Raw genomic sequence first — 17684 nt, 5'->3', positions numbered from 1 at the left:
CATGCTCTGAGCATGTTGAGGGAGGGAGTCCCTTGTGGTAATAGACACTTTGTTATGGTGTGAAAAGCACCACTACTACTGTTGCCACGCTTCGGGCGCAGGTAAATATTAACATGATCAATTGTAACCATGTGCCAGTTTTTAATATGAAGTAACTAGCTAGGTCTCTGAAATTCGTTAATGTTTTTAGGAGGTTGTTGGCTCTAGTTGATAGTTTTTTGGGAGGAGGGGAGAGTCGTCCTGAGCATGTAAAGTTAAAGTTCATATTTCACACCTAGCTAGCTAACGTCAACTAGCTTGTTGCTAGGCCCTTAGGACGTGCTTCAGGAATCCCTTTCAGTTTGACATGAGTCTAATTTCTAGTCATCGTAACGTTGACGATATGTAACGTTAACGATATGACCTATTCCATTGGAATTGATTCTGAATCACGAATTGAATATACCGGTAGCTAACGCTAGTTGGCTGGGACCACCCATATGCTGGGACCACCCATATGTAAAAGTAGTGGCCCCAGCCGACTTGTAAGTCGCTTTGGACAAAAGCGTCTGCTAAATGGGATATATTATTATATTACTAGCGAGTGTTTGACAGCAAGCTAACGACTAGCTAACCTGACGTTAGCTTCACGAAGAAACCACATGGCTGCCTACCGGTTCGCTAACGTTAGCTGACGACCGGCTTTTCCCCTTGCGGTACCGTCACCGTGCATTTAAAAGTGCAGATAGTTTCGGTCGTTGGTGTCTAAATCTATTTAGTCGTGATACTTGTAAACTGGCTAGCGTATTGCTAAGCTAACGTTACCGGTGCTAACTAACTTTTCTCTGCTTACATTGATTGTCAAATACATTTAGCCACTTACTACATAGTTAGCATGTTGGCTAACTTACCAAGCTAACTAGGAACTAGAATTGCTTGCAATTTATCTAGCTAGCTGTTATTCCACATGCCGTTGTATTTATAGATTCATGTTGTCACTTAATCAGACCACTTGTGTCAACTTATATTATTCAGTTTATTTTTAAATCTCATCAATGGATTTATTTTGTTTCAGTGGCATGGTGATCCCCTGGTTCCCTCAATTCCCTGATGTGTCAGCCAAAGTCCATGCCAGGAGGGTGTGAGATGGCACTTGATGGCCTCCAATGGAGCTGAAGACAAGTTGAATACAAGGGCCTCCTGCTCCCGGTCATCAACTCTCATTATTCGAGCCAAGTCAGCAGTGTTTCATACTGCTGACAGTCACACTAGGCCCTTCAGCTCGCATGAGAAGAAGACCCTTCAGTCCTGTGCCAGTGTCCCCCGGGTCATCAGTGACTCTATAGGTCAGCTGAATGCGAGGGTGGATCAGACTCAGAACAACCACCTCCATACTGCCTCAGGGACCCCTCTACAACGTGCCTACAACCGTTCTGTGCCTGCTGCCACTTACCTAGCTAACAAGCCACAGCGTCCTGGTAGCGCAGCTGCTAATTTAGCTAATGGTCACTGTCAACCAACTGTTCTCTCTAAGAGTACACAGATATCTAGTGCTGACATTATCTCATACAGACATAACCCTGGTGTGTTAGAGCCAACCGTAAACAGCTATCGGCCCAGCTGCAACTTGGAATCACTAAATTTAAGATCACGGATCCTGGCCCGCAAAAGAGCATTGTCGCCCCAGCCTGCCCCCTATCCAACGTGCCCCTGTCCACCAAAGGCAGAACGTGTCCCAGACTTGCAGAACAACGCTGCTTCACAGCCTGCTGAAAGCACCACCACCACCACCAGCATGCCCACCAACCAGTCAGTCCCCTGGACCAGTGGCAAGCTGAGAGACAATAGCAAAGGGTTTATGAGGCCCACTATGGGTAAAGTGCCTTCCTGTCCCAGACAGGAGACTACCCAGACAAGAGACTCAGCAAAACCTTTGTCTCCCCAGACCAAATCGGCCTCCTATTGCCGTAGCGGGGACAATGGGGATGGCAAAACCCAGACTAAGTTCACACATCACCCCCCCAACACTGTGCCTTTGCAGGATAGGTCATCCCACCACCAGGATGTGTCACTGGATCAGACATGGAGGCTCCAGGACCCACATCAGTTTGAGAGCCTGATGGCAGCAGACATGGAGGGTCACTCCCAGAGGCTGGGCTTTTGTGCTGCTGTCCATGGGGCTCCTGGAGCTCCTCATAACACATCAACAGAGAGGATCAGGAAGGTCAACTCTGAGGTGGAGTTTACTGAGGCTGTGAGGAAGCTGACCCAGTCACGGAACGCGCTCACCCCTCATCCCAGGAACGGGACTGTTAATAGTTTTACTACTGGAAAACCAGGGTCCAACGTGGATCCAGTCCAGATTGGCAAAGCAATGACTAATAGCCCTGTCATCTCTGACAGCCCTGCTCCAGCCAAACCCTCTGTACCACTCTGCCTTACTATGAGAGACCAGCCTGTGTCCATAGAGACCTCCAGTGCCTCTGGCCTCGACAGTAACACCACAACAGCCTCCGTGGCACCTCTACCCCATGCAGGGATAACTCCAACACAGTCTTCTACCCAGGCCAGTGCCACCGCTAGTTCTACTACAGGGATAACTCCGACCCAGCCCTATACCCAGGCCACTGCCACAGCTAGTTCTGGTGCAGGGATAACTCCAACCCAGTCCTATACCCAGGACAGTGCCACAGCTAGTTCTATCCCAGAGAACACTGAGATGGGTTCTGAGTCCGCCTCAGGTACTTCTCAGAGTCAGAGGCCTTCTGTCACCTCGGTGACCACCCAGATATCAGCCATACACCTGACCAAGGAGAGGAGCGTCCTGTCTCTACAGGGGGGCTACAGCTCCTCCCGGTCCCCTCCTGGCCTGGGGGAGGAACAACAGGCTGAGTCACCTCAGCTCACCAGGTCAGTTCTGTTCTCCCACATACTACGAGCTGTTGCTAAGACGGCGTAGCACATTTTGAGAGCTGGAACGGGACTATATAAATCCATTCCATTATTTGTATTAAGTAGATCAGTACCCAATTTGTAAGTCGCTCTGGATAAGAGCGTCTGCTAAATGACTTAAATGTAAAAAATGTACTGAATGTATTGTCACGTGAATTGAATGAATGAATGAATGAAGCTCTGTTGTGTTAACCAGCTTAAGTATTGGTGTCTTGAGAGTATGTTCTGTCATGTCTGTTGGTCTAGGAAACTCAGTGAGTCAGGTTGTGTGAAGCCTATTTTTTTTACTATCATGTGTCTTGCTTTGTCTTTGAGTTTCCTGTCTGTCCATACAGTCCACAGAGTGTTGCCATGCAGGAGGATGGAGACAGAGGGGAAGAGGACTATCCTGATGATGAGCTGGAGAATGACTGCAGTGGTGATGATGATGATGGTGAGGAAGACCCCTTCAACTATTCATTTAAACCCTAATCAACTAGACATGTGAAAATTACACCACTTAATTGGACCGGTGTAGCTAGGCTAACATAGTGGGACTGGTGTCGCTAGGCTATCATAGTAGGACCGGTGTAGCTAGGCTAACATAATTGGACCGCTGTAGCTAGGCTAACATAGTAGGACCGGTGTAGCTAGGCTGACATAGTAGGACCGGTGTAGCTAGGCTAACATAGTAGGACCGGTGTAGCTAGGCTGACGTAGTTGGACCGCTGTAGCTAGGCTGACGTAGTTGGACCGCTGTAGCTAGGCTAACGTAGTTGGACCGGTGTAGCTAGGCTAACGTAGTTGGACCGGTGTAGCTAGGCTAACGTAGTTGGACCGGTGTAGCTAGGCTAACGTAGTTGGACCGCTGTAGCTAGGCTGACGTAGCTGGACCGCTGTGGCTAGGCTGACGTAGCTGGACCGCTGTGGCTAGGCTGACGTAGCTGGACCGCTGTAGCTAGGCTGACGTAGCTGGACCGCTGTGGCTAGGCTGACGTAGCTGGACCGCTGTGGCTAGGCTGACGTAGCTGGACCGCTGTAGCTAGGCTGACGTAGTTGGACCGCTGTGGCTAGGCTGACGTAGTTGGACCGCTGAGGCTAGGCTGACGTAGCTGGACCGCTGTGGCTAGGCTGACGTAGTTGGACCGCTGAGGCTAGGCTGACGTAGTTGGACCGCTGTGGCTAGGCTGACGTAGTTGGACCGCTGTGGCTAGGCTGACGTAGTTGGACCGCTGTGGCTAGGCTGACGTAGTTGGACCGCTGTGGCTAGGCTGACGTAGTTGGACCGCTGTGGCTAGGCTGACGTAGTTGGACCGCTGTGGCTAGGCTGACGTAGTTGGACCGCTGTGGCTAGGCTGACGTAGCTGGACCGCTGTGGCTAGGCTGACGTAGCTGGACCGCTGTGACTAGGCTGACGTAGCTGGACCGCTGTGGCTAGGCTGACGTAGTTGGACCGCTGTGGCTAGGCTGACGTAGCTGGACCGCTGTGGCTAGGCTGACGTAGCTGGGCCGCTGAGGCTAGGCTGACGTAGCTGGACCGCTGTGGCTAGGCTGACGTAGCTGGACCGGTGTGGCTAGGCTGACGTAGCTGGACCGCTGTGGCTAGGCTGACGTAATGAATCCAATGCTCTACCTTCTTTCTCCTCAGAAGGGTCTGACTGCTCCTCTATGAATGATGCCTCGTCCACAGCCTCCATACCCGTCCTGCCAAAGTAAGTTGAATCGTTTTTCTGTGTGATAAAAAATAAATAAATGTTGATTAATCGTTGACATTGTTGGAATGCTTTGTGCATTTTGAAGATATGAATTATATGAATTACCCTATTCAGGCATTTTGTTTAGATTGATTGAAAGAAAAACATGTTATTACTATTCTATTCTTACATATTTTGACAATGTTTTTAATTCAACTGTATTTTGGTCATTTACATTTACAAGACCACAAGTTCACCTGGGTCATACCAGAAATCTGTAACGGTTCGTAGAGTAGCCTTCATCCCCAGTCATGGTTTCAGGCCTTCATCCCCAGTCATGGTTTCAGGCCATCATCCCCAGTCATGGTTTCAGGCCATCATCCCCAGTCATGGTTTCAGGCCATCATCCCCAGTCATGGTTTCAGGCCTTCATCCCCAGTCATGGTTTCAGGCCTTCATCCCCAGTCATGGTTTCAGGCCTTCATCCCCAGTCATGGTTTCAGGCCTTCATCCCCAGTCATGGTTTCAGGCCTTCATCCCCAGTCATGGTTTCAGGCCTTCATCCCCAGTCATGGTTTCAGGCCTTCATCCCCAGTCATGGTTTCAGGCCTTCATCCCCAGTCATGGTTTCAGGCCTTCATCCCCAGTCATGGTTTCAGGCCTTCATCCCCAGTCATGGTTTCAGGCCTTCATCCCCAGTCATGGTTTCAGGCCTTCATCCCCAGTCATGGTTTCAGGCCTTCATCCCCAGTCATGGTTTCAGGCCTTCATCCCCAGTCATGGTTTCAGGCCTTCATCCCCAGTCATGGTTTCAGGCCTTCATCCCCAGTCATGGTTTCAGGCCATCAATTCAAAAGTTATTTGTCACATGCACTGAGTACAACAGGTGTAGTAGACCTCACAGTGAAATGCTGAATACAACAGGTGTAGTAGACCTCACAGTGAAATGCTGAATACAACAGGTGTAGTAGACCTCACAGTGAAATGCTGAATACAACAGGTGTAGTAGACCTCACAGTGAAATGCTGAATACAACAGGTGTAGTAGACCTCACAGTGAAATGCTGAATACAACAGGTGTAGTAGACCTCACAGTGAAATGCTTAATACAACAGGTGTAGTAGACCTCACAGTGAAATGCTGAATACAACAGGTGTAGTAGACCTCACAGTGAAATGCTGAATACAACAGGTGTAGTAGACCTCACAGTGAAATGCTGAATACAACAGGTGTAGTAGACCTCACAGTGAAATGCTGAATACAACAGGTGTAGTAGACCTCACAGTGAAATGCTGAATACAACAGGTGTAGTAGACCTCACAGTGAAATGCTGAATACAACAGGTGTAGAAGACCTCACAGTGAAATGCTGAATACAACAGGTGTAGTAGACCTCACAGTGAAATGCTGAATACAACAGGTGTAGTAGACCTTACAGAGAAATGCTGAATACAACAGGTGTAGTAGACCTCACAGTGAAATGCTGAATACAACAGGTGTAGTAGACCTCACAGTGAAATGCTGAATACAACAGGTGTAGTAGACCTCACAGTGAAATGCTGAATACAACAGGTGTAGTAGACCTCACAGTGAAATGCTGAATACAACAGGTGTAGTAGACCTCACAGTGAAATGCTGAATACAACAGGTGTAGTAGAGCTTACAGTGAAATGCTGAATACAACAGGTGTAGTAGACCTCACGGTGAAATGCTGAATACAACAGGTGTAGTAGACCTTACAGTGAAATGCTGAATACAACAGGTGTAGTAGACAATAACGAGGCTATAATCAGGTTCTCGGACTAGGTAAATAGTCCAGGGAGCCATTTGATTAATTGTTCAGCTTGTCGAAGCGTTTACGGAGACGTTTGGACCTGGACCTCCGGTACCACAGCCCTCTGTGACCCGGTCCTCCGGTACCACAGCCCTCTGTGACCTGGTCCTCCGGTACCACAGCCCTCTGTGACCTGGTCCTCCGGTACCACAGCCCTCTGTGACCTGGTCCTCCGGTACCACAGCCCTCTCTGACCTGGTCCTCCGGTACCACAGCCCTCTCTGACCTGGTCCTCCGGTACCACAGCCCTCTGACCTGGTCCTCCGGTACCACAGCCCTCTCTGACCTGGACCTCCGGTACCACAGCCGTCTCTGACCCGGTCCTCCGGTACCACAGCCGTCTCTGACCCGGTCCTCCGGTACCACAGCCGTCTCTGACCCGGTCCTCTGGTACCACAGCCCTCTGTGACCCGGTCCTCCGGTACCACAGCCCTCTCTGACCTGGACCTCCGGTACCACAGCCGTCTCTGACCTGGTCCTCCGGTACCACAGCCGTCTGACCTGGTCCTCCGGTACCACAGCCCTCTGTGACCCGGTCCTCCGGTACCACGGCCGTCTGTGACCCGGTACCACGGCCGTCTGTGACCCGGTCCTCCGGTACCACGGCCGTCTGTGACCCGGTCCTCCGGTACCACAGTCCTCTGACCCGGTCCTCCGGTAGCACAGCCGTCTGACCCGGTCCTCCGGTACCACAGCCCTCTGTGACCCGGTCCTCCGGTACCACAGCCCTCTGACCCGGTCCTCCGGTACCACAGCCGTCTGTGACCTGGTCCTCCGGTACCACAGCCGTCTGACCCGGTCCTCCGGTACCACAGCCCTCTGTGACCCGGTCCTCCGGTACCACAGCCCTCTGACCTGGTCCTCCGGTACCACAGCTCTCTGACCTGGTCCTCCGGTACCACAGCCGTCTGTGACCCGGTCCTCCGGTACCACAGCCCTCTGTGACCCGGTCCTCCGGTACCACAGCCCTCTGTGACCCGGTCCTCCGGTACCACAGCCCTCTGTGACCCGGTCCTCCGGTACCACAGCCCTCTGTGACCCGGTCCTCCGGTACCACAGCCCTCTGTGACCCGGTCCTCCGGTACCACAGCCCTCTGTGACCCGGTCCTCCGGTACCACAGCCCTCTGTGACCTGGCTTACTGTTTTTTTTTTTTTATAAACAGAAGGTTCAGTTCTTTATAGTCTATAACTTAAAGATTATGATGATTTACAATATTAGGAAGTTAAGTTGATCTGTACACTTAAAACAGAGCAACTTCTGACAAAAAAACCCCAAATGATTTGAGAGAAATGCCCATTTACTAATCTGTGAAGACAGTAGTGTCATGTTGCATCCTATTGTGACTAGATCCCTGTAGAAGGACCATTCATAACTCATATAGCCCTCCCAGTTGGGGCACCTGACAGTTCCCTGGTACGATGATGACAAAACCCAAGAGAGAGAATTGAACCTTTTTTTTTTTTGTTCTAGTGGTTGCTGCCGGTGAAAGGTTGAAAGCACAGAGGCTAGTGGAAAGGTCTCCCAATTGTAAATCAGCGATAAAAGTGGATCTGTCAATAATGGGGACGTGGGTCTCTGTGTGGTCGAATAGTGCTTGGACTGTGGGATCATTGTCATACCGTGACGTCCCAGCTGATTGGAGGATTAGTATTAGGCCGTTTTTGTTTTCTTCACAGCAAAAGCCAATGTAGAGTAGGTCCATTACCTCCAATTTAATGCCACTCACTCTCAGAAGAGAGTTCGACTATATTTTGAAGCAGGTGGACCAAGCAGGACCAACAGAATCCTACATGACTGTCATGTGAGTTGTTGTTGTTTCAATTCTTATTTTGATAAATTATGATTTATCTGACAAAGGTTTTTACTTTGAAGATGGTGAAGAAGACTTTTGTCATCGAATGCGATTGGAATTTTATTGATTGATCTTGAGGGAGTTGGTTTGGTTAGAAAATACTTTTTTAATTCAAAATGTCTCCTGCCTTTCCAAAGACATGGCCCGACCGTGCCTCTTGAGTTAAACTGTAGTATTTAAACCTGTGAGTTATCCTGCTTGGTGCCAACTAGCATTCTTGTTTTATTCCTCTGGACATTGATGACCAGGCAGTAGTTGTGTTGTCTCTGGCACGGTGGCACAAAATGTGACACTGTGTTGAACATAACAGTTGGCAGGGAAGAAATCTGTTTCTGTTCCATATTAAACAATTATCTTTATAGTCTGTGTCTGTTTTGGTAATATTCCCAGTATTCCCGCTGTTTGCAGATTTAGTACAGAGTCATAGCTTTAATGCCTCTGTGTTCCAGTATAACGGATGAGGAGCTGATGAGCCCTGAATTAGAGGATGAGGGGGAGCTGAAGCCAGCTCTGGTCCCCAGCATGTTCCCCCTCATTCCCCCTACACTGTATTTCAGCACTGCCAACCAGAGAGGTAAGACACCCCTTCACTGTGTCCTATGGCACCCTATTCCCTATGTAGTGCACTACTTTAGACCAGGGCCCTATGGCACCCTATTCCCTATGTAGTGCACTACTTTTGACCAGCGCTCATAGGATGCCATTTGGGACAATGGCTTGACAATTTTTTAGGGGATAATAAGCTGCTACAGAAAAGTATTTCTTTCCTATTCTCAGTATGAGCTGATGTAAGGTGGGCTTTGTTTGCTGTTACTTGGGGTTGGTTGGGATTTTGGACACATTGTTATGGCCTTGCTTATATCAACATGTTCTACAGGGCCATGTGTGGTAATATATTGGGTTGAGTAAAGAGAAGTCAGCAACCCCCCCCTCCCCCAAGTAGAGGCTGCTGCCTCCTATCCCCCCCACTAGAGAGGCTGCTGCCTCCTATCCCCCCCACTAGAGAGGCTGCTGCCTCCTATCATTTACATTTACATTTAAGTCATTTAGCAGACGCTCTTATCCAGAGCGACTTACAAATTGGTGAAGTCACCTTCTGACATCCAGTGGAACAGCCACTTTACAATAGTGCATCTAAATCATTAAGGGGGGTGGTGAGAAGGATTACTTTATCCTATCCTAGGTATTCCTTGAAGAGGTGGGGTTTCAGGTGTCTCCTATCCCCCCCAGTAGAGGCTGCTGCCTCCTACCCCCCCCAGTAGAGAGGCTGCTGCCTCCTATCCCCCCAGTAGAGGCTGCTGCCTCCTATCCCCCCCAGTAGAGGCTGCTGCCTCCTATCCCCCCAGTAGAGGCTGCTGCCTCCTATCCCCCCCCAGTAGAGGCTGCTGCCTCCTATCCCCCCCAGTAGAGGCTGCTGCCTCCTATCCCCCCCAGTAGAGGCTGCTGCCTCCTATCCCCCCAGTAGAGGCTGCTGCCTCCTATCCCCCCCAGTAGAGAGGCTGCTGCCTCCTATCCCCCCCAGTAGAGGCTGCTGCCTCCTATCCCCCCCCAGTAGAGAGGCTGCTGCCTCCTATCCCCCACTAGAGGCTGCTGCCTCCTATCCCCCCAGTAGAGAGGCTGCTGCCTCCTACCCCCCACTAGAGGCTGCTGCCTCCTATCCCCCCCACTAGAGAGGCTGCTGCCTCCTATCCCCCCAGTAGAGAGGCTGCTGCCTCCTACCCCCCCCACTAGAGAGGCTGCTGCCTCCTACCCCCCCACTAGAGAGGCTGCTGCCTCCTATCCCCCCACTAGAGGCTGCTGCCTCCTATCCCCCCCCCCAGTAGAGAGGCTGCTGCCTCCTACCCCCCCACTAGAGGCTGCTGCCTCCTACCCCCCCCCCCCCTAGAGAGGCTGCTGCCTCCTATCCCCCCAGTAGAGAGGCTGCTGCCTCCTACCCCCCCCTAGAGAGGCTGCTGCCTCCTACCCCCCCCCCACTAGAGAGGCTGCTGCCTCCTATCCCCCCACTAGAGGCTGCTGCCTCCTACCCCCCACTAGAGTAGAGAGGCTGCTGCCTCATACCCCCATCCCAGTAGAGAGGCTGCTGCCTCATACCCCCAGTAGAGAGGCTGCTGCCTCATACCCCCCCCCCAGTAGAGAGGCTGCTGCCTCCTATCCCCCCAGTAGAGAGGCTGCTGCCTCATACCCCCCCAGTAGAGAGGCTGCTGCCTCATACCCCCCCAGAGAGGCTGCTGCCTCATACCCCCCCCAGTAGAGAGGCTGCTGCCTCATACCCCCCCAGTAGAGAGGCTGCTGCCTCCTATCCCCCCAGTAGAGAGGCTGCTGCCTCATACCCCCCCCAGTAGAGAGGCTGCTGCCTCATACCCCCCCCCAGTAGAGAGGCTGCTGCCTCATACCCCCCAGTAGAGAGGCTGCTGCCTCATACCCCCCCCCAGTAGAGGCTGCTGCCTCATACCCCCCCCCAGTAGAGGCTGCTGCCTCATACCCCCCCCAGTAGAGGCTGCTGCCTCATACCCCCCCAGTAGAGGCTGCTGCCTCATACCCCCCCCAGTAGAGGCTGCTGTCTCATACATTTTACATTTACATTTAAGTCATTTAGCAGACGCTCTTATCCAGAGCGACTTACAAATTGGTGAATTCACCTTCTGACATCCAGTGGAACAGCCACTTTACAATAGTGCATCTAAATCATTAAGGGGGAGGGGGGGGGTGAGAAGGATTACTTATCCTATCCTAGGTATTCCTTGATGAGGTGGGGTTTCAGGTGTCTCCTATCCCCCCCAGTAGAGGCTGCTGCCTCCTATCCCCCCAGTAGAGGGGCTGCTGCCTCATACCCCCCCAGTAGAGGGGCTGCTGCCTCATACCCCCCCAGTAGGGGCTGCTGCCTCATACCCCCCCCAGTAGAGGCTGCTGCCTCATACCCCCCCCAGTAGAGGCTGCTGCCTCATACCCCCCCCAGTAGAGGCTGCTGCCTCATACCCCCCAGTAGAGGCTGCTGCCTCATACCCCCCCCCCCCCCAGTAGAGGCTGCTGCCTCATACCCCCCCCCAGTAGAGGCTGCTGCCTCATACCCCCCCCCCCAGTAGAGGCTGCTGCCTCATACCCCCCCCAGTAGAGGCTGCTGCCTCATACCCCCCAGTAGAGGCTGCTGCCTCATACCCCCCCCAGTAGAGGCTGCTGCCTCATACCCCCCCAGTAGAGGCTGCTGCCTCATACCCCCCCAGTAGAGGCTGCTGCCTCATACCCCCCCCCAGTAGAGGCTGCTGCCTCATACCCCCCCCCCCCAGTAGAGGCTGCTGCCTCATACCCCCCCAGTAGAGGCTGCTGCCTCCTATACCCCCCAGTAGAGGCTGCTGCCTCCTATACCCCCCCCCCCCAGTAGAGGCTGCTGCCTCATATCCCCCCAAATAGCTCTGTTATATAATTTGAATCCAAATGACACCCTTCTCTTCATAGTGCACTTTGTTCTACCAGGGCCTGTAGGGAATGTGCCTCCATCTGTAGTCCTATTCCCCCCAGTAGAGGGAATGTGCCTCCATCTGTAGTCCTATTCCCCCCAGTAGAGGGAATGTGCCTCCATCTGTAGTCCTATTCCCCCCAGTAGAGGGAATGTGCCTCCATCTGTAGTCCTATTCCTGTAGCTGTAATGTGTTGTTTCAGTGGAGCCCCTGCCACCAGAACAGAGGAAGCTGCTCAAATGGAAGATGAGCACTGTGACTCCCAACATCGTCAAACACACCATCGCCAGGTCACACTTTAAAGTCACCAAGAGTGAGTTCTTTAAGGGGTTTGAAATCCTTCCAACTTTTGCCTATTCAACATTTTAAAGACGTCTTGTATGTATGTTCATATATGTAAAAAAAAAAAAATGAAGTTAATTGTTGTTGCAGAAAGTCATGATTGGCTTGGCTGCTGGGGTCACCATATGAAGTCTCCTGGGTTCAAGGCCATCAGGGAATACCAGAAGGTAAGCTGGATAGGACTGGGAACAGGGTTGGAAACTTAACACCTGCCACGCGCTAAATATGTTGGCACACAGAGCATTTCAGAACTTTTTTAGAAGAAGTTGGTGGAATTGTCAAAGTACTGCTACAAAAATGACTTTGTCCTTGTGTTTCTTTGCTCGTTACGTTGTTTTGTTCAAACTCTTACTTTGTTTTTCTAAATGTTAGTTTGAGTTAGCTGCAGCTGTCCGCTGCTAGGAAGTCATCAAAGTCTGAGATTACAAGTTACCGCGGTAACGGCCCGGCCCTTTCTTTTAAAGGGGCATCTGAATATTTGTCTCACTTAATGATTGTGTGTGATTTGAGCATGGATAACTTCTAATCTTTTATTCATGAACTTTTAGTCATTTTGTTATCGTTAAAACACTCACACTTTCATTGTTCTTGGTTTATTTGTGTGCGTCTCCGTTTCTATTTAAGAGCACATCGTGTACTTCTTGTAGAGCACGTGAGCGTGGTCCTAAACTCTGATAACAAGGAAACTGTAAAATTCTGTGTTTTTGTTGATTTATTTATGTTCAGTTGTATAACTGTTTTTACTATTGTATCTAAAATGATTTATTTTCACATACATTGAAATTAAGTAGATTACAAAAATGAAATTAAGAAATGTACTCTATTTACTTCTTACTTGTAATTATTTTTTTGTGTAATTATGGGGAAAAATATTTTGTCTGGTAAAAAATCTGAGTGGCTGGTCGATGTATTTGTATCTGCCACAGTGGCTGGTCGACCAAAACGTTTCCCACCCTGCCTGGGATTCGCCAGGGACCGCACAATACAATCATGATACTTGTGCTGATTCTATACTGTGATTTTATTGTGATTTGTTATTCCAAACATATTGCTCACCATATACTGCATTCAGAAAGTATTCAGACCCCTTGACCTTTTTCCACATTTTGTTACGTTACAGCCATATTTTAAAATTGATTATTGTTTTTTTTTTCCCTCAATCTAAACAAAATGGCCCATAATGACAAAGCAAAAACAGTTTTTTGGAAATGTTTGCAAATGTATGAAAAGCTTAAATATCACATTTACATAAGTATTCAGACCCTTTACTCAGTACTTTTTTGACGTACCTTTGGCAGCGATTACAGCTTCCAGTCTCCTTGGGTTTGACGCTACAAGCTTGGCACACTTGTATTTGGGGAGTTTCTCCCGTTCTTCTCTGCAGATCCTCTCAAGCTCTGTCAGGTTGGATGGGGAGCGTTGCTGCACAGCTATTTTCAGGTCTCTCCAGAGATGTTCGGTCGGGTTCAAGTCCAGGCTCTGGCTGGGCCGCTCAAGGACATTCAGAGAGTTGTCCCGAAGCCACTCCTGCGTTGTCCTGGCTGTGTGCTTAGGGTCGTTGTCCTGTTGGAAGGTGAACCTTCACCCCATTCTGAGATCCTGAGCGCTCTGGAGCAGGTTGTCATCAAGGATCTCTCTGTACTTTGCTCCGTTCATCTTTCCCTCGATCCTGATTAGTCTCCCAGTCCCTGCCGCTGAAAAACATCCCCACAGCATGATGCTGCCACCAACACGTTTCACAGTAGAGATGGTGCCAGGTTTCCTCCAGATGTGAAACTTGGCATTCAGGCCAAAGAGTTCAATCTTGGTTTCATCAGACCAGAGAATTTTGTTTCTCATGTTTCTCATTTCATAATGATGGAGGCCACTGGGTTCTTGGGGACCTTCAATGCTGCAGAAATGTTGTGGTACCCTTCCCCAGATCTGTGCCCCGACACAATCCTGTCTCGGAGCTCTACGGACAATTCCTTTGACCTCATGGCTTGGTCTTTGCTCTGACATGCACTGTCAACTGTGGAACCTTATATAGACAGGTGTGTGCCTTTCCAAATCATGTCCAATCAACTGAATTTACCACAGGTGGACTCCAATCAAGTTGTAGAAACATCTCAAGGGTGATTCATGGAAACAGGAGGCACCTGATCTCAATTATAAGTCTCATAGCAAAGGGTCTGAGTACTAGAAAAGGTATTTCTTTGTTTTACTTTGAATACATTTGCAAAAATATGGGGTACTGTGTAGATCGATGAGTGAAAATATTTATTTAATCCATTTTAGAATAAGTAGTAATTCCTTTATGAATCCACTGTCTGCTGCTGAGAGACGAGGTGTTTTTATCATTCATGGAAATAAAATTGCTTAAAAGAAATTGGCTCCATATTTAAAAAGAATCTATGAAGGGGTAATGCTAGCCTGGTCCCAGATCATTTTGTGCCATATTGCCAACTCCTTTCGTCATTGTCACGCCCCGAGGGACCAGATAAAAGCACCAGCCAAATAAGAATCATATTGATTATAATTGATTGAATCTGCATATTGACTTGTCTCTCTGTGTGTCCTCTCTCTAGTTAAACCACTTCCCCGGCTCGTTCCAGATCGGTCGTAAGGACCGTCTGTGGAGGAACCTGTCTAAGATGCAGGCTCAGTTTGGTAAGAGGGAATTCAGCTTCTTCCCTCGCTCCTTCGTTCTTCCTCAGGACATCAAGCTACTGAGGAAAGCCTGGGAGGACAGTGGTAGCAGGCAGAAATGGATCATCAAGCCGGTAGGTGGATAGTGTATCTAAATCAGTTTTGGGCTGTGTCTGAAATGGCTTCCATTGCCAGGTGATGGTGCCTTTCTCCTGGCTTCCATTCCCAGGTGATGGTGCCTTTCTCCTGGCTTCCATTCCCGGGTGATGGTGCTTTTCTCCTGGCTTCCATTCCCGGGTGATGGTGCCTTTCTCCTGGCTTCCATTCCCGGGTGATGGTGCCTTTCTCCTGGCTTCCATTCCCGGGTGATGGTGCCTTTCTACTGGCTTCCATTCCCGGGTGATGGTGCCTTTCTCCTGGCTTCCATTCCCGGGTGATGGTGCCTTTCTCCTGGCTTGCATTCCCGGGTGATGGTGCCTTTCTCCTGGCTTGCATTCCCGGGTGATGGTGCCTTTCTCCTGGCTTGCATTCCCGGGTGATGGTGCCTTTCTCCTGGCTTGCATTCCCGGGTGATGGTGCCTTTCTCCTGGCTTGCATTCCCGGGTGATGGTGCCTTTCTCCTGGCTTGCATTCCCGGGTGATGGTGCCTTTCTCCTGGCTTGCATTCCGGGTGATGGTGCCTTTCTCCTGGCTTGCATTCCCGGGTGATGGTGCCTTTCTCCTGGCTTGCATTCCCGGGTGATGGTGCCTTTCTCCTGGCTTGCATTCCCGGGTGATGGTGCCTTTCTCCTGGCTTGCATTCCGGGTGATGGTGCCTTTCTCCTGGCTTCCATTCCCGGGTGATGGTGCCTTTCTCCTGGCTTGCATTCCCGGGTGATGGTGCCTTTCTCCTGGCTTCCATTCCCGGGTGATGGTGCCTTTCTCCTGGCTTCCATTCCCGGGTGATGGTGCCTTTCTCCTGGCTTCCATTCCCGGGTGATGGTGCCTTTCTCCTGGCTTCCATTCCCGGGTGATGGTGCCTTTCTCCTGGCTTCCATTCCCGGGTGATGGTGCCTTTCTCCTGGCTTCCTTTCCCGGGTGATGGTGCCTTTCTCCTGGCTTCCATTCCCGGGTGATGGTGCCTTTCTGTTTAAGGAGTCTGAAATGACACTTCCCTATTTAGTGCGCTATAGTGAACTAGCTATGGTTCTAGGGAATAATGGCATTTGGGACATAGCCTTGGTGTTTATTCTGAAGTGTATTTGTACCTGATGTATAGGGGATGTGTGTTGGTATAGGGGATGGGTGTTGGTACTGGTGGTATAGGGGATGTGTGTTGGTATAGGGGATGTGTGTTGGTATAGGAGATGTGTGTTGGTATAGGGAATGTGTGTTGGTATAGGGAATGTGTGTTGGTATAGGGGATGGGTGTTGGTATAGGGAATGTGTGTTGGTATAGGGAATGTGTGTTGGTATAGGGAATGTGTGTTGGTATAGGGGATGGGTGTTGGTACTGGTGGTATAGGGGATGGGTGTTGGTATAGGAGATGTGTGTTGGTATAGGGAATGTGTGTTGGTATAGGGGATGTGTGTTGGTATAGGGGATGGGTGTTGGTATAGGGGATGGGTGTTGGTATAGGGGATGTGTGTTGGTATAGGGGATGGGTGTTGGTACTGGTGGTATAGGGGATGGGTGTTGGTACTGGTGGTATAGGGGATGGGTGTTGGTATAGGGGATGTGTGTTGGTACTGGTGGTATAGGGGATGTGTGTTGGTACTGGTGGTATAGGGGATGTGTGTTGGTATAGGGGATGTGTGTTGGTATAGGGGATGTGTGTTGGTATAGGGGATGTGTGTTGGTATAGGGGATGTGTGTTGGTATAGGGGATGTGTGTTGGTATAGGGGATGTGTGTTGGTATAGGGGATGTGTGTTGGTATAGGGGATGTGTGTTGGTACTGGTGGTATAGGGGATGTGTGTTGGTACTGGTGGTATAGGGGATGTGTGTTGGTACTGGTGGTACAGGGGATGGGTGTTGGTACTGGGGATGGGTGTTGGTACTGGGGATGGGTGTTGGTATAGGGGATGGGTGTTGGTATAAGGGATGGGTGGTGGTATAGGGGATGGGTGTTGGTATAGGGGATGGGTGGTGGTATAAGGGATGGGTGTTGGTATAGGGGATGGGTGTTGGTATAAGGGATGGGTGGTGGTATAGGGGATGGGTGGTGGTATAGGGGATGGGTGTTGGTATAGGGGATGGGTGTTGGTATAGGGGATGGGTGGTGGTATAGGGGATGGGTGGTGGTATAGGGGATGGGTGGTGGTACTGGTGGTATAGGGGATGGGTGTTGGTGCTGGTGGTATAGGGGATGGGTGTTGGTATAGGGGATGTGTGTTGGTGCTGTTGGTATAGGGGATGTGTGTTGGTACTGGTGGTATAGGGGATGTGTGTTGGTATAGGGGATGGGTGTTGGTATAGGGGATGTGTGTTGGTATAGGGGATGTGTGTTGGTATAGGGGATGTGTGTTGGTATAGGGGATGTGTGTTGGTATAGGGGATGGGTGTTGGTATAGGGGATGGGTGTTGGTATAGGGGATGTGTGTTGGTACTGGTGGTACAGGGGATGGGTGTTGGTACTGGGGATGGGTGTTGGTACTGGTGGTATAGGGGATGGGTGTTGGTACTGGTGGTATAGGGGATGGGTGTTGGTACTGGTGGTACTGGGGATGGGGATGTTTGGTATAGGGGATGGTGTTGGTTAGGGGATGGGGGGTATGGGGATGGGTGTTGGTATAGGGGATGGGTGGTGGTATAGGGGATGTGTGTTGGTACTGGTGGTATAGGGGATGGGTGTTGGTACTGGTGGTATAGGGGATGGGTGTTGGTACTGGTGGTACTGGGGATGGGTGTTGGTATAGGGGATGGGTGTTGGTATAGGGGATGTGTATTGGTACTGTTGGTATAGGGGATGTGTGTTGGTACTGTTGGT

The 17684-nt window shown here is 50.4% G+C and overlaps 1 protein-coding gene across 1 annotated transcript in view; it reads left to right on the top strand.

Moving 5' to 3' along the window:
- LOC135521331 (mucin-2-like) overlaps positions 1-17684 on the top strand; it is a 47479-nt gene continuing 29795 nt past the window's right edge. Inside the window, exons 1-8 of the mRNA XM_064947248.1 lie at positions 1-101; positions 1055-2889; positions 3267-3364; positions 4559-4622; positions 8740-8864; positions 11948-12058; positions 12178-12254; positions 14655-14849. Coding sequence (XP_064803320.1) covers positions 1136-2889; positions 3267-3364; positions 4559-4622; positions 8740-8864; positions 11948-12058; positions 12178-12254; positions 14655-14849 — 2424 coding nt within the window. The 5' untranslated portion in view covers positions 1-101; positions 1055-1135. The remainder of the gene's footprint in view (positions 102-1054; positions 2890-3266; positions 3365-4558; positions 4623-8739; positions 8865-11947; positions 12059-12177; positions 12255-14654; positions 14850-17684) is intronic.

The sequence above is a fragment of the Oncorhynchus masou genome, chromosome 29 (assembly GCF_036934945.1).
Source record: "Oncorhynchus masou masou isolate Uvic2021 chromosome 29, UVic_Omas_1.1, whole genome shotgun sequence".
NCBI classification, from domain to species: Eukaryota; Metazoa; Chordata; class Actinopteri; order Salmoniformes; family Salmonidae; genus Oncorhynchus; species Oncorhynchus masou.
The sequence above is the reverse complement of the archived record's forward strand: the minus strand, read 5'-3'. Positions and strand labels throughout refer to the sequence as shown.